Source organism: Mirounga angustirostris, unplaced genomic scaffold, assembly GCF_029215605.1.
Source record: "Mirounga angustirostris isolate CCGP_5_RB_7025 unplaced genomic scaffold, mMirAng1.0.hap1 SCAF_14, whole genome shotgun sequence".
Classification (NCBI taxonomy): Eukaryota; Metazoa; Chordata; class Mammalia; order Carnivora; family Phocidae; genus Mirounga; species Mirounga angustirostris.
The window spans coordinates 2,583,070-2,599,740 of NW_026991722.1; the positions used below are offsets into that span (position 1 = coordinate 2,583,070).

The following is a 16,671-nucleotide window of genomic DNA, read 5'->3' on the forward strand; positions in this document are numbered from 1 at the left end:
TCACTAAACTAAGGAAGCCGAATAGTGACAGCTTAAATGGGAGAGTGTGTGCAACTTGGGGCATGAAATCAAGGTGAATTCAAAGCTGCTAAGAAGAGCTTATGTTCACAGTCTCCTCAGGGCGCCAAACGGTCCTCAACTCCCCTTGCACAGATAGTTCCAGAAACCGTCACTACATTAAACGTGTCCTGCTCCCTGAAAAGCTTTAATCAGAAGAAATATCTTACTACAGAAACGCATCCCCAGTAATTCTATCATGACAAGCGAGGGACGACTAAGAAAAAAAAAATGCTGGCTCTCAACTTGTACTGAGGATCACATTTGATCTAAAATTCACTAGAATTGCATAAACTTGCTCAGTAGTCTGTGCATGTATTTAATTTCTTCAGGCATTTCAAAAATAAACTGACATAACCTCTGCAAACTCTAAAATCAGAATATTCCATATTAAAATCATGGGTACGTTAACGGTAACCGCGTTCTGAAACCACCATCTATGCTCAGGGCACAAGACAAAGTGCAGCGGACCAGGATGGAGCGTGCCTAACCCTAACCTAACCCCTAACCCTAACCCTATCCCCTAATCCCTAGCCCCTAACCCTAACCCTAACCCTAGAAGGCTTCATATCGTGAATAAAAACATGTGGAAAGGATGCTTTTCCCCTTCTTTCCTCTCTGGACACCAGGAATCCCCAGATGATAAACTGCTTTGATTCCATCATCCCGTGTTTCACTCGGGGATGAGGGGGGAGATCAAGGGGAAAACGGGAGTAGAACTGCCATGTTCTGTGGGCAGAAACAAGCATCTCACAACCACATGTTGACACTGGGAAGAGACATGCTCAGAAGAAGTGTTCACAGAGATGAGAATGGTCATCATTCCATGCTTTGCAGCAAGAAAGCATTCGCTCCCCAGGACACCTGGGAGAAGCAGAATAGTCAGTCCCTAAGAAAACATTTCTAGAGAAACGCTCTTGCCCAAAACACAGAAACTGATTTCATTCGGGAAAGATGTAGTGGTGCCTGGCCCCGTGCAAGAGGCCCATGGGGTATTCAGAGACGAAGAGAATGTAGTGGGCCATAAACGGTGCACACGAGGGACTGTAGGGTCAGAAACATTCCAAGTGCAGCGAGCACCGAGAAGAGGAAGGGCAGGGCCCAGAGTCTCCTCCAGGTGCTGCCCTTGTTCTATGACCACAGGAGCTCTCCGAGACAGGGGGAGACAAGGGGAGAAGGAAGATGCTCTGGCACAGAAAGCCTGTGGGAAGGATGGTCCTTGAGATGCATGCCTGTTCGGACACCGTGGGAGCCCAGCCTCCCTTACGTCAGGAGACGGCAGTGCAGTGGCGAAGGAAGGGACAAAAATGGCCAGAACGACCCAGGGATGAGCCCGGGGGACTGTCAGGAGACACCGACCATAGGGAGAAAGGCAGCCCAAAGTGTACGATGGTCGAGGTTTTTAAATATCAAATAGGTTGATACTATTAGAACATTCAACAAACATCTCGCCCTCAAAAGAAAAAATAAGCAATATGCCCTCCAAAACGTGTAAACCTTAAAGCATATTAAAATTACCAGGTAGAAATGGTGATTTCTTCTTTATAATTTTTTTTTCTTTTTTATCCAACTTCTCTGGGCTTTCTTGATCTTTTTCCTGCTCTGCCTCTGTGGAGTGGGTCTGCTCACTCGAAGCGTGAGGAGCATCCGGATTCTGAACCTGCACCGAGGGCGTCCTGGCATGGCTGGTGTCGTGAGCGTGTGCTGCAGCTGGAATTGAAGACAGCCCACTGTTTTCTAAGGCTTGCTGAGACAGAACAGAACTAACAGGTTAGGAGGTGGGAGGCCCAAATCTGCCTGCCAAAATCAATTACAGAGATGCAATAAGGCTTTGCCCACAGAACCCTAATTCTGCCCTACTAGCTATAAAAATCTGCACTGCCAACCATCATTTACAAGCTAGACTTCTAACTCTTTGAAGTTGAAATGTCCCTTCTGAAAACTGACAGCTCACCTCCACCCAAAATACAGTATGGTAAATTAAAAGGACTTGGAATTAATTAATTTGACGTTCAGAAATTTTACCTGAGACCTCTCTGGTTATCTCTAAACAATCTGGGAATCACTGTGTTAAGTTACAGTGGGTTCACCCTTAAGACCTCAGCTGTCATGCACCCCGAGATTCTTTACACCAACTGGTCACCCCAAAGGTACAGGTAGGTGACAGGTTAGTTTTTACACCTGGTCACTAAATCAGGAGGAGAAGGCAGGCCAGATCTGTTTGTAAATGAAAGATCTGAGGCTAAAGCTGGACTGGCGTAGAAAAATCAGAAAAGCGTGCTCTGCCCCATTTTCTTCTCCTCCTCTCCCACAGGGGTGTGGCCCATTCAAACGCTGCTAAGAGAGGTGGCTTCACTTTCTCCAATAGTTACAGGAGATATAAGAAAGTTCTGAAAGGCCTATTCTCAAGTAAATCACTTAGAGAGAAAATTAAGTTTTAAACCTTTTTTTAAATTTATAGATTAATCGGGGGCGCCTGGGTGGCTCAGATGGTTAGGCGTCTGCCTTCGGCTCAGGTCATGATCCCAGGGTCCTGGATCGAGTCCCGCATCGGGCTCCCTGCTAGGTGGGGAGCCTGCTTCTCCCTCTGCCTCTGCCTCTCTCTCTCTCTCTCTCTCTGACTCTCATGAATAAATAAATAAAACATTTAAAAAAAAAAATTATAGATTAATCATTTAGAATTCTGCACTGCCCATAAGCATATTTTGTTCCAACAGAATGTTTTCAATTAGGATGAATATTTAATTATGATTCCTTTATTTGGACAAGCCCTGCCTATTTATTTTTCAGTAACGGTACCCGGTCTCGGACAAGCACAGATGAGAGCAAGAAGGTGCGCCTCACCTGCAAAATGTCCTGGTTGATGCCCACGGTGATGCTGAGCTGCTGGCCAGGCTGTGCGGGCTGGCTGGACTCCGCCGGCCCCGGCTCTGAGAGCTCCAGCAGCTGCTGGATGACGTCGGTCACGGCCTGGGAATTCTGCTGGCTCGACGCAGACGTGACATGGACTTCCGTCGGCTGGAGAGGTAACGTCTGAAACAGCGTGGCCTGAAACGCAGCAGCATTGTCATTGAAAATGTAAGAAGTACGTTAATTTGTACTTCAATTTAAAAGAAAAAAAAAAAGGAAAGGAATAGGCACATCATCCTTAGGAGCATTAAAATCTAACAATATCCCAAACACAAATTTTAAATAAAACGCCTCACTGATTTTTACATTAGGCACAATATGGGCTCTTAAAGGAACATACTTAACGAATGGTCCCACTACACGTTCCAAAGATTTCCTGAGTGATCAGCTCAAGGTGGGGGTGTAGGCTCGCAGGCCTCACCTTCCCACCTGTCCAGTAAAACACAGAAACAAAAGCGTTACAAAATAAAGAAAATAAGAGAGAAACCACTGTGGCCAAGATAATTCAGGAAATTTCTGGAAAAGAGGGGCACTGGAGCATAAATGCTCGGGAAAGCCAGAGCCAAGAACATCCAAGGAGAGAGCACTCTGATTGTCCAGACACGCAGGAGCCTGAAACGCCACGTGGCAGACAGTGGAGGTCAGACGCAGCGTTCTGTGTGATGCGTGAAGGTGGACCCAGGACGCACAACACAGGGCCGGCCTAATGCACGGGGATTCCTGATCAGGAGTTAGGTGAGGAACCATCCTGAGCTGCCAGTATTTTGAGAAAAGAGAACAAAACACAAACCGTAAATGCGAACATAAAGCTCGGGAACCAAACACTAACGAGTTTCCACGCCGGTGCAGGCAGATGCTGACAGCACAAAGCACCACCAGGCCAGCTCACGAGTGCGCGCTCAACACATGGTGCGCTGCCCCGCGCTCACGCTCGGCCACTCCCTACCAGCTGCGAGGGGGAAGAGGTAACAGATCTAGGCGGGGCTCAAGACTCCCACCAGAACCCGACACGAGTGTGGGAGTGAGTGTCGTCCAATTTTACACAATTTAGTTCCACAGAAGGCCACATCCTCAGGAAAAAATTACCACTGTCCCATCAGACGTGGAGAAATATTATTTTACGATGGTTAACTGATTCGTAAGTCATCACACAGGGATAAAGAATAGTCAATAGTAATCATCAATAGCACTGTAAGATGACCATTTCATAAATTAATGATTGCATTTTGCGTGCTTTTCATCGGTTCAGGTGACAGTTCTTAAATCAGGATCATCTGATACTATTCTGAAGTTTAAAAATATTGATTTTCTTTCACTAATTAAAAAAATAAGAAAGTACCCTTATCTCCTTATAGAAAACTTTCATAGCACCTTTGTGGTACTAAATAATATTCTAAATAATATTCCATTTTAAAGGTCACAATTAAGATGACCAATTTTGGTAAAAGGTTACCCCCTATCAAGCAGCCTGCTAGACTCACCGTTAAAACGTGAGCGGTCTCTGTGGAGCTTGCTGGATTCTGTGGTCCGCCCATGTGCATCTTGCTGATATGAGTGTTCAAGCTACCTAGACTTTTAAATACACAACTACATTCTGTACAATTATAGGTAGGGCCATTCTTGACCTTAAAGAACAAAAGAGAAAAAACTATTTTTTACAATTAACTGTTAGACAAAAATATTTAAATTATAGCAAATCGTAATTTACCATTCCATTAAAAATGGCAGAAACAATCTAACCATTTAACATTACTTTTTCTTTCAAACTGGATAGTTCTAAAATCAATGACCCAACTCTTGCATCAACCTTGCCAGTGTGAAATTAATTGAAATTTCATAGTCTTTTCTATAAATTAGAACAGATTCGGAAGTGAGAAGACATAGTTTCCAGTTATTGTAATTTGGTGAAAATAAGATACCTGACTTACACTCTCAGTGTCTTCAGTGGTTACGCACAGTGTAACACAGGTGTGAGCAACACTCTAACTAAGCCTTTGGTGCGTTACGATATACGTGCTGGGAAGGAGGGCTGCGCACTGCGTAAGCTTCCATCACCAATCCCAATACTCCCTTATCAGCAACTACTTTGGACAACTATGATAAAGCCAACAGGGGACCCTAGAGAGGAGGGAAATGAAGCAGAACCTCTGGGTACACAGAAAGCGTCTCAACTATTCCTTCGCTATTATTCAAGCCCAGCGGTACTTATTCTTGTAATTACGAAGGCTGGTTGAAAACGGACCAGCCTTCTCTACACATGGATATTCTGTTCCATTTCTAGCACCTTGTTAAGAACTAAATTTAAGGTTCATCACAGGACTGGATAATATTTACAAACCAACCCTTAGAGGTCATTTCTGGAACACGGCCATCTGCCCCACCACAGGTCCCAGGGGCTCTCAGTCTGGGAGCCGGGCAAGCCCCCACCCTCCCAGAGGGGTTTCGTGACCTCAGGAGCACCGGCGGGCATCTCAGCGGGCTGCCGGGGGTGGGGGGGTGGGGGGGCATGAGGTCTCTCTGGGTGCCACGCGAGTAAGCAGCCATCCCGAAGCAATCGTCCGCACACAGAGGCAGCTCCCACAGAATAACTGGAACAGGTCACTTCTACTCTTCTGAGATCTAAAGGAAACCTCACTCCACATCATCACTGCCTCACTAATATTTATGTGTTCCTCCTCAGGTGTCTGGGTCTTAGAATATAAAACTTAGTTTTAACAAGTAACTCGCATATGGAAGGCTGAATATGTTTATAAACTATGTGAAGGGTGGAGGGTTTTTTTATTTCAGTGATACTCAAGGCATCAAGGAAAAAATAAAAAGATACACATTTGCTTTTAAGAATATGAGTCTTCATTCTGCAAAACAGTTACATAAAATAAAATGATCTGTGATAAAAGTGTGTCACTTAAACATTAATTTATATTCTACAATTAGACTATAAATCAAACACCAAATCAGGAAAGAGCAAAGGTTAACCTGCTTAAGAGAAATGATTCCAAACGTTTTACAAATCAGAATGATCTGCAGACAACAAGAAATGGTGAACAACAGTCTCACTGAAATAGTTCACGTGGAGGGAAATACACAGACCAGGGCTCTGGCTGATAAAGAACGTGAATGAGGCCATGGGTGAGTTTAGCAATAATGACAGTAATAGGAAAAATACTTTTTTCCTCTCAATTTATTTCTTGTCTTTCAAGTTCTTAGACTTGACAGTGTCTGCGTTTCAAGTTTGCTAAAGGGATGGAATGTTAACAATCACATCGATGGACTGTAACTAACAAAGGTATTATGATTATCTTCAAACATTTATTCATCAAAGCTATAATAGCGTCCATAAGACCACAGAAAGATAATATTTTATATTTCTCCCATATGTAAGTCAATAGGGTGTCCATATAGAGATACATATATTTGCTTGCTTGCTTGTTTAAAACAAGGTCTGCTCTGCACAAACTCTAAACCTGCATTTTAAAAGTAGAAAAGAATTTCTCAGGCTCACTCATTAACTCCAGAGCCATCTACCACACCCCCATGAGCACCACACGGACCCAGGTTCCATGTTTACCTCTGAGTGAACTCTCTGCACGTGGGACTGGAGATTCCCTTTTTGAGAAAAGGCAGCAGGACAGAAGGCACAGGCATGGGGTTTTTCACCTGTATGCTTAATCATGTGAGTCTGCAATGCCCCCTTCTGGTTAAAAGCTTTCCCACATTCACTACACTTAAATGGCCTTTCACCTAGAGAGGGAGAAAAATGATCAGAATATAATGCCACATGTGTAAGCATCTAATGAATTAAAAGAGAAATACATTACCCCCAAACCCATCTGTCCAGACAGAACATCGCCCTGTACTGTAGACTCATGCATCCAACCGACTACTCAAAAATCCCAAAGTGAAGACCAAGGTCACAGAGCAAAGGACAGAAAAGCCAACATTACCATCCAGTTCTAGCTAGCTCTAACACACATGTTCTTTCCTCTAAGCCATATCATAAATCGCCCAAAAGTGAATGTATCTCATACCTGTGTGTATCCTAATATGCCGAGTTAACTGACTTGGCTTTTGAAATGTCTTTCCACAGTGCGGGCATGAATATGTGAATCCACTCCTGTCAATGTTCCGGTTATAAGACCTTGTACTTGATACCCTAGTATAACACGGGGGGAAAATATTCATGAAGTCGTCTCCTCTGTATGACAATTTCAGAATTAAAATGCTACCAGCAAGTGTGGATGAGTGGTGGTCAGAACATGCTTTAACGAGAAATCCATCACATGTGTGTGTCTCCACAAACACACAGGTACACACAGACACGCAGTTGTTTGGTAGTATTCATTACCATAAAACTCATTTTTCCCTATCTAATGAAAAGATAAACTTTGCTTTCTTTTCTTGGAGGGGAGAGGTGAGAATGCCCCTTCTGGACACAGCTCTACCTGTGGTGCTCGGACGTAAAGACGTGTGTGGGTACGATCCCTACACTGCAAAGTCCTGCTTCGTCCTCCAGTCTCCTTGCTCTCAACACCATCCACAGGCTGACGATCTCCAAGTTCTCCCTCCAGCACCCCTGACACCGACCCTAGACGTCTCCCTCTCCGCCTGACGTCTCTGCGCTCGGCTCCCTGGTGGCTGCGAGCTAGTGTGAACCAGACAGGACTCTGCCCATCCCCCTCCTGCTGCTACCCCACCCAGGAAACAGCAGCTCCCAGTTGGGCAAGGTTAAACCTTAGGAGTTGCTCCAGATTCTCCCTCTCGCCCCTGACTTCAAGTCCATCTTCAAAAGCTACTGGTTTCACTCAAAACACCTCCAAAGACGCCCAGGCCTCCCCACTCTCCAGTCGTCAGACCACCACCGTCCGCTGTGATGGTTCACCGGCCTCCCTTCCTCAACACCACCCCCCACAGCCACCCCACAGGGGAAGTTGGGGCAGACTTCCCACTACCCTTGGGATATAATCCTCATTCCCAGGATGGCCTCCTGAGGCCCTCAGCCCCGCGGCCCGCCTGCTTCATACCCAGCGCCAGCAAGCTCCCCTCCACAGTGGGCTCCCAAGCGCCAGCCTCCTCTCTGCTTTCCAGTGCAGAGAAAGCTCACTGCAGCTGAGGTGTGGCAACTGCTCTCCCCTTCCCGGCCCGCATGGCCCTCCTCATTTCAGACACCCTCCTCAGCGTGGCCCGCCTCAACAGCCCGCTCACCAAGCTGCCCACCTTCCTGGCACTGCCCCAGCGCAATCCAGTTTCTTCCCTTCTCCACACAAGCACTATCTGAGAGTGTCACACTGACTCATCTCCCTGATAAACGAGCATTCCACGAGGACGAGGCTGTCTGCCTGGCCCGTCCCTCCATCCCAGAAGGGCCAGAAGCCGGTGCGGCCGACTGCATGCTGACCGCCTGGGCACCGTTCGTCATCTCCCCAAAACCCTCGGAGACACACCAAACCTGCCTGTGTTAAAACTTCATCCAAATAAAAACCTAATGTGATGGGGCACATGCAGCATCCTCGGGGCCCCCAGTAGTGGACAACAGGCAAAGTGGAGGGCGTAGGAGGGGTAAGGCGGCGCTGGCCCCGTGGGGTGTCCACGCCACTAAAACACAGCGCCTCAGAGGGTGACCAAATCCGACCAAGTCTTCACACAGTTTACACACTTTATTAACTGGTGTGGACACTGCTATAGTGGTTGTCGTTGTTACGAGGAAGCATACACACACACGTAACTCCTAAGCTCACTCCACGAGTGTGACAACTAAGCACGGCTGTCAGCCTGCTGACTAAGCTAATAGTATGAGCTCGAAAAGCAGGCAATTAGGGTTTAAATCCTTGATGCCCGAAGCCTCCGAGCTGTAAAACCGTGGGAAAGTAACTCATCCTGTATCTAGAGCTCCTCATCCACAAAGTGGGGAGGTAAGGTCTCCTGGTCTGATAGGGCTGCTTGCAATGATTAGGTTTTATTCACACACGTTTAAATGCACACTAAGCGCAAGCGTCAGGAACACAGAAGTTCTAAACAGGTAGTATAAATAAATCTGTTTGTTATAAAGGGTGCTGATTTGGCCCTTGTGGATCTACCCTACACACCTCATTATTTACCTATGAAAACGTTCTGTCATTACCCCGTCCCACAACTTTTAACACGATAATACTTGCTAAAAATTTCGACTCCTGCAGCCTGATGACTGCTTTAAATTTTTGAGCTTCTCTTTCTTACCGTACACAGGGCTACACGTTTTAAAAGCTATCCTGACACCACTCCAGATTAGCTGCCATGTTGCTGTTTCTAAAGTAGACAGTATTTTTAAGCAATCATAGCAAAGTATACCCATTTTTAATATGTTGTATAGATTTCTTTTTTTGGCAAGCCCAAGTAAAGGCTCATACCTAATTTTATAGTGAGTCTTCATGTGCTCCTTCAGCTGGGAGGACGTCTCGAACTCTTTCCTACAGGCCTTGCAGGCGTGAAGCCGGCTCCCAGCCAGCTCCTGGCGGTGCTCCTCCATGTGTATGGCCAGCTGGCTCTGCAGGGTGAATTCATCCCCACACTCAGAGCAGATGAGATTCTGCAAAAGCAAAGACCATCCATGAGCAGAGCAAACATTTCAAAACCATGACGTCTTAAAAGAACTGGTATTGCAAATGGTCGATACACAGATTACACTTTCCTCTGAAATAAACACTATTTTCACCATCAAAAACTGTATCATTATGTCCAAATCTGCATATATAAAAATCATCTTGGCTGGAAGAAAAGGAAACCCAGAGAAGCGGATGAGAGAACCGTGCCATTTTTGAGCACAGACTGGCTGTTGGGTACCTGGCATTTCGAACACCTGTGCTGAGGAAACGTCAGAGAAGCAGAAGGACTTCACCGCCACAGAAGGGTCAGGACAGAACTCAAATTAAGATTGGAGTTTAATAGACTACCTTAAAGCAAAGTGACAGCTGATAAATTTTTGAATGGAAACACTTATCATTGTTTCACAGGCAGGCTCTCACAGAGAGAAGTCAGGGACTCCGTCCAGACACGGCTTGCCCAGCACTTGAAACAGGTGTGGTCTGAATAGCGCAGTGGGAAAAGCATGAAATACACACAGGATTTCAAAGACTGCGAAAAGCAAAGAACGTAAAACAGCTCAATTTTAATATGTGAGTAATACTTTAGATATATTTTCAAAATAAACTATATTAAAATAAAATTTATTTCATCTGGTTTTTTCCCTTTTTTTTTTTTTCCTTTTTTAATATGGCTACTATAAATTTTAAATGACTCCTCTGTCCTTCAGGTAACAGCAGTGCATGTGTCCTGGAGTTGGGCTGTTCACCCCTGGCTATGGCATCTGGGTGTTAACCACAGGGATGTCACAGCGCCTGCCCCCCAGCGTGTAGGATGCTCAACAGAGAGCAGGGCACAGAGGGAGAACTCAGCCCAGCTCTCGGCAGGAGGAAAAGCTGGCTGAGGACGAAATTGGATGAGCAGACTCAAGAGTTCCGTCGTACAGGTTTTTAAACCATCCTCAACACAGACTGTCCAAACACGGGGAAAAATGAGTATAACCTGTCAATGAGCAGACACTGTTATTTCCAAATAAGAACAGCAACAACAACAAAAAGATAAAATAAATTTTATTTTGATATATTTTAGTTTGAAAATATATACGAAATATTATTCACATATTAAAAGTTATTGAGCTAGTTCTTCCATCAGACTTTCTTCTAATTTCTATACATACCAGCCCTGTAAATGTGAGTAAACCCCATTAAAATGAGTAGTTCATTGATACTGAGAGCATCCTTGGCCAAAAAAGATGAGCTGAAGGGAATATTCTGAGCAATCCAATAATGATTTCAACTTAAATAATGTTAAGTTAGTAATATTACATAATAATTTAAGGAAATAATGAGCTACAAGATGTCAGCATCTTGTTGATAATAAAGAAAATTCTTTTCAGGAAACTGTCAAAAAGAAAAAAAAAATACCTAACAAAATTTGCTGCATCTCTTTAAAAAAAAAAATTCCTAAATTTATATGGCAAAATACTCATTTTTGCTCAGGGCTGCCCCAGGTGTCCCTTCTTGTAATTGTGAAATAAAACTTGGCTCTCCCAACCTGTCCCATCCTCACCTTACTCTTTTAATGATCAGATTAGTATATTTCAGGGGCTATCTACACTTGTCGGTTCTCGGCACACAACTCCCACATTTGGCAAAAGCAAGGGCAAGTACCCCGGGGCCACGAGCAAAACAGAGCACGTGGCGGAGAGCGTCATCGTGCCTCTGCTTCACACCCAGAAAGCTCCAGGAGCCAGGGCGCGCCTCCCACCCGCTCCCATCAGCTGGCCACACTTGACGAAGCCCTAGCCAGGAGCCCCATACCTCGCTTCCTCGCCGACCGCTACGGGACATTCCCCTATCCTGCATTCTCCATATTCAGAGCTGCCATCAATCCTCCAGCCTAGAAGTAGTGACTCCTTTGTCCCCTAGAAACAGACCCTTCTGGATAATTTCCATCCTGGACGAGTAACAAGCAGAACTCATCAAGGGAAATGCACGGCATTCTGATCAGCCCCCTTCTTGCTGAAGGTCAATTTTTACAGGTCAGAGTATAAAATATGATAAATACTAACCGCCCTGCGGCCGCTCTCCCCATAACAGCTGCCCTTCTAGGTCCCCGCCAGGGGCCACCGCATGACCTTTCCCTGTGGCCCCATGTCTCAGACCCTCACTCACACCCTCCACACTCCAGTATGGAATGTCCTCTCCCTGGCCAGGGCTTCATCGGGAGACTCCGGGTTCCCCATTCCACTGCCAAGCCCTTCAGCTGAGTTCTTTATGTTCACTGCATTTTTCACTGTAATTTCCCTTTGGTTCTTCTCTCTTCTATTCCATTTTTTCATTTGTTTCAAAACAATTCTTAAAGCAATTTTATGATGACTGCTTTAAAATCCTTGCCAAGTAATTCCATCGGGGTCCCTTCAGTATTGGAATACGCCATCTTTTCTCATTACATTAGAGCTGGAGCTATCATGGTTCTTGGTCTGTTGAGTGATTTTCAACTGTATCCTGGACACCCTGGGTGTCGTGCTGTGAGACTCTAGATCTCTGCTTTTCTTTTATCAGGCAGTCACTCCGCCTAGATGCAGCAGAGGACAACGTCAGGGGTGGAGGCTCACTACAGGGTCCTGCCAACCCCAGGGTGGAAAGCTCAGTGCAGACTGGTCCGTCCTGCATCATCTGGTTGGAGGCTCACTGTGGACTGGTCCGTCCTGCATCCTCCGGTTAAATCTCACTGCTGTCAGGTGCGGTGAGGCTCAGCTCCCCACTGGCCCACTGGCACTACTCTGGCAGAGAATCACAACACTGCCTGCTTCTGCAGAGTATGAGAGGTCAGCTGCCAGCCTAGCTCTGCTAACACCATCGGGTGGGGGAGCCTGGGTACCACCTCCTTCTGCCAGAGAGAGATGCAAGATTAGCTCTGTACTTAATCCCAGGCGGTCACGGGATCAGAGGGCCATCTGTTTAGGAACAGGGGGCAGGATGGGTTGGAAGATCACTCACAGCCTTGCTGAGCAGTTTCTCAGTTGGTATTTGGCTGGAGTAGGGTGGGCATCGTCAAAAAGATTTTCTATTGGTAAACCAGTCTTTTGCCAGTTTTAACTTAGGGGAACCAGCTTTTCTTGAAGCTTATTTTCATCTGTGCCTGTTGGCAGAAGGCTACAGGCTTCTCCAGCAACCTGTCCAGGTGTGTGGGAGTAAAAGAAGCCAGAGGAGCTCATCGTCGTACTGCTCCTCAAGCCCCGAAGGCCCTCAGCTGCCAGCCTTCTTCCCGCATCCCACAGCCCTCTATCAGCGGGTTATGTTCTCATTGGGTGGTGTCAGCTGTAGGGGCAGAGGCGGCTGGGATAGAAAGGCTTCTCCATGGGGCGCCCGGGTGGCTCAGTCAGTTCAGCGACTGCCTTCAGCTCAGGTCATGATCCTGGAGTCCCAGGATCGAGTCCCGCATCGGGCTCCCTGCTCAGCAGGGAGTCTGCTTCTCCCTCTGACCCTCCCCTCTCTCGTACTCTCTCTCTCATTCTCTCTCTCAAATAAATAAAAAATCTTTAAAAAAAAAAAAAAAAAAGGAAGGTTTCTCCATGTTGGCTGGATCCTGACAGGTTATTTTTGCATGTGACTGAAGGTCAGGACTTCTTCCTGTATTACTCATACCATATTCATACCAAGTCACTAAGAAATAAAAACATGCCAAACAGAAAAAGGTAGCCAGAAATGTACTGTTTTAACATATGTGGGAAAGACTGATAATTGTGTTCCAATGTCTATTCTTCTTTTCTTACACAGTAATCAATTTCCTCAGCGAGCATACGGCTGGCTCTGACTAGAAACTCTACTTGCCACCACCGTGCGTAGGGACTGTGTTCTCTTGCTCACAGACCAGGTCTCTCCCTGCTCCTCGTCCTCGAGCCACGTGACAGAGGTAGGATTGGGGGGGGGACCTGGACAGCCTCGGAGGGCACAGTGGCCCTACCAGCTCCGAACCGCACAAGGCCACACAGGGGACAGAGGAAAACTCCAAAACTAACACCGCCCTTTAAGAAAAGGGCGCCCAATTTTCACACAAGGCCAACGCATTTTCCCACCTGAAACAAGCACAACCAAGCCTTTTTGCTTCTGCCCCTGGAGAACCCTGCCAGGAGCTCCTGCCCGGCGTGGGGTGACCAGGCCAGGTGACTGAGTCTCTCTCCGCTGCAGACACAGTGGCTCTGGGCCACGACGGGCAGCCACACTCACGCCGCCGCCTGCCACGGGCCCCGGCGCCACCACAGCCTCTCCCTCCCCCGGGACCGTGGGTGGACAGAGAGACTCAGGAGAAGAGACACAAGACAGGACAGCAAGGGGAACAGAAATGCAGAGTCTACTCATCTCAGGAAATACACGTTCCTCCAAGGCCTTTTTAGGAAAAAAAGGAGTCTGAAACGAGGGCACGCTGACGTTCTCACAACCATGAGAGCAAAAGGCAAAGACAGCTGGGCTGTCACCGGCACTGAGGGTCGGGCGCCCTTCGGGGACGGGACGTCCTAGCACAGCTACAAACCACAGGGCCGCCACCAGCAACAGAAGGGAGACGGGAGACCGCCCTCAGAGCGAGGACGGTGAGCTCCATCTGGGGAACAACGTGGGAAAGAACATGGACAAAGTGTGTGGAAGAGAAGATACGACGAAGGCAAGATTTTGAAACGAATGTCCAAGAAACTAAGACTTTCTGGAAACGATCAATTACTGTTATTGCCCTTTCCCGCCACGGAGAAAGTCAACGTCGATTTCAGACGGCAGCTCTGCAGAAGTGGTGCAGTGGGGACGCGGGCAGGGCCCCGCGACGGGACAGCCCTGGGTGCCACCGCCGCCCTCGGCAGGCGCCCCGACCCACACGCAGCCACAGCGCCCCCGGGGGGCCCCACACGGAGAGCAGCTGCAAAGCCGCAGCCCCAGCTCACCTCGTCGCCTTCGCAGCCCGGACCCCGTGCCCCACTGTCCTGACGCCTTCCTCAGGCCATCCCGCGGGCTTGAGATGGGTTTTGTGAGCAGGAGGAAAAACACGTACTGAGGTGTTTAGAGGTGAAGCAGTAACAGGACAATGGGGTGAAGTGGCAGGGGTGGGGTCTGGCAAATTTTAATAACTGGTCAATCCAGGTAAAGGATTCACTGTTCTTGAGTATTCATTGTACCCATCTTTCAAGGGTGAAATTTCTCAAAATAAAAAGTTAGGGAAAATGCAACCACTACATATTATGATGACTTATACTGATCAACAGCTGGTTTTATTTTAGACACCCCCAACATGCTAGTGAAAACAAAACATCTTATTACCCAATTATTATTTGCAGATGAGCCTGTACAGATGAAAACCCAAAGAGAATCTGGGAGGACGGCAGGCTACAAAACTAATAGACAAAAACACACTCCTTTCCTAAGGACAAATGACAAACACGTAACAGAAAGACCCCCAGGGGCGCCTGGGTGGCTCAGTTGGTTAAGCGACTGCCTTCGGCTCAGGTCATGCTCCCAGGGTCCTGGGATCGAGTCCCACATCGGGCTCCCTGCTGGGTGGAGAGCCTGCTTCTCCCTCTGACCCTCTCCTCTCTCATGCTGTTTCTCTCTCGCTCGCTCTCCAATAAATAAATAAATAAAATCTTTAAAAAAAAAAGAAAGACCCCCAAATGATATTAATAAAAATCCTAGAACACTTTAGAATTTAAACATACTGAATCCATATGAACAAAACAATACTGAGATGTTTTTTGTTTTTTGGTTATTTTTTGGTGGCAGCAAAGGAAGGTTTATTGAGCGATAGCAAAATGATAATACAGAGCTCCCGAGGAGGGAGGGGACCTGAGAGGATTGCCACTGGAGTTCCTAAGTCTAGGGGGTTTTATGGGCTGTTTTAATCTGATTAACCCCTCCTGTGCTGGTCATCCAATCAGGTTTTTGCCACCTATCTATCACGTGGGAAAGGGTGGAGGGCTACTGAGATGTTTTGACAATAAAGATTCAATACCGTAAACATGTTCAATTTTTCCCTGCAACAATCTAAAAATTTAAGTCAATCTAAGTAAAAGTACCAACTGATTTTTAACGAGGCAAAATTCTAACATTCACAATAATAAACCAGAAAAGGAAAACAGGAAGCATATGAACATTTGCTTATCAAGACAGAGAAACACAGCAAAGACAAAGATGAAACTCGAGAAGGTGGTAGTGCCCCGGGGACCCTGGGAGGACCAGGCAGAGGGTACAGCAGGCAGCAGCTCTTCTGATGCTCCTTGTTCATATCACTGTGACTTGTAACAGTAAGTTACTATCCGCAATTGAAACTGACCCCCCACCCCACCCTCAAACCCTACTCTGCTTTGGACTGTCTTTGTGGTCACACCAACTGGACCCACGTCAAGGGCAGTTAGTGCGCATGGGAAAGAGGTGGGCCTACAACAGGACGTGGACTGAACCCAAGAGCCCTGGACGTCCTTCAGATCCTAGACCATGTTCAGTAGGCTGACTTACAGTGGGCTGAGCCAACTGCGAAACTATTTCAGAGGCAATGACAGGACAGAGCAAAGGAGTGGGCGAGTATGCCCCTGCTGGAGCCTGGGTCCCCATGGTGGAGGATGGGAGGGGGGCACGGGGGCGTCCTGGAAGGAGAGACTGGAGGTGGAGGGATCGCTGTGACCTCCCGGGTTGTGCAATGCACGTGGGTGCTGCACGATGTTGGTGGGACTTTAAGAAATAATCATTTCAGATTTGGGAAGTATTTCTAAGCAAGTCACAAGAACCAGAATCTGTAAATGAACAGATTGCTCACTGTAGCTTTGTCTGTTTATATAGACACAAGGCTGAAAACCACCTACATTGTCTGCCGGGGCAACCTGCTGATTGATACGCGTGTATACAACGTAAGGCCATGTGCTGTGGAAAAGAACGAGACCGCTCCACGATGCACGGACACACCACAAGAGCTAAGGTGCCGTCCACTGAAGACAAAAGGCACAGAATGGATGGCCTGGATTAAAGGGGCTGCAGAAGAGATCTGTATGTGCCCAGAATGCCCAGGGAAGGACACAGAAGCCGCTTCCAGCAAAATAGGAAATCATGCTCTACGTCGTCCTCTACTCTGATCTCTTACTGTGCGCATGTAGAACTCAGCCCAGGACAC

The 16,671-nt window shown here is 47.0% G+C and overlaps 1 protein-coding gene across 13 annotated transcripts in view; it reads right to left on the reverse strand.

The window, feature by feature from the left end:
• Window positions 1–16,671, reverse strand: part of ZNF236 (zinc finger protein 236) — a 104,127-nt gene that overhangs the window by 70,043 nt on the left and 17,413 nt on the right. For all 13 annotated transcript variants that reach the window (XR_010407520.1, XR_010407519.1, XR_010407518.1 and 10 more), the window contains 6 exons: window positions 9,351–9,529; window positions 6,996–7,120; window positions 6,536–6,708; window positions 4,449–4,592; window positions 2,902–3,105; window positions 1,576–1,804 (listed from right to left, as the gene is read on the reverse strand). Coding sequence is in view for 8 of the 13 variants with exons in the window: in XM_064578878.1 (XP_064434948.1) it covers window positions 1,576–1,804; window positions 2,902–3,105; window positions 4,449–4,592; window positions 6,536–6,708; window positions 6,996–7,120; window positions 9,351–9,529 (1,054 nt within the window). In the remaining 5 variants the exon portion in view is untranslated. The remainder of the gene's footprint in view (window positions 1–1,575; window positions 1,805–2,901; window positions 3,106–4,448; window positions 4,593–6,535; window positions 6,709–6,995; window positions 7,121–9,350; window positions 9,530–16,671) is intronic.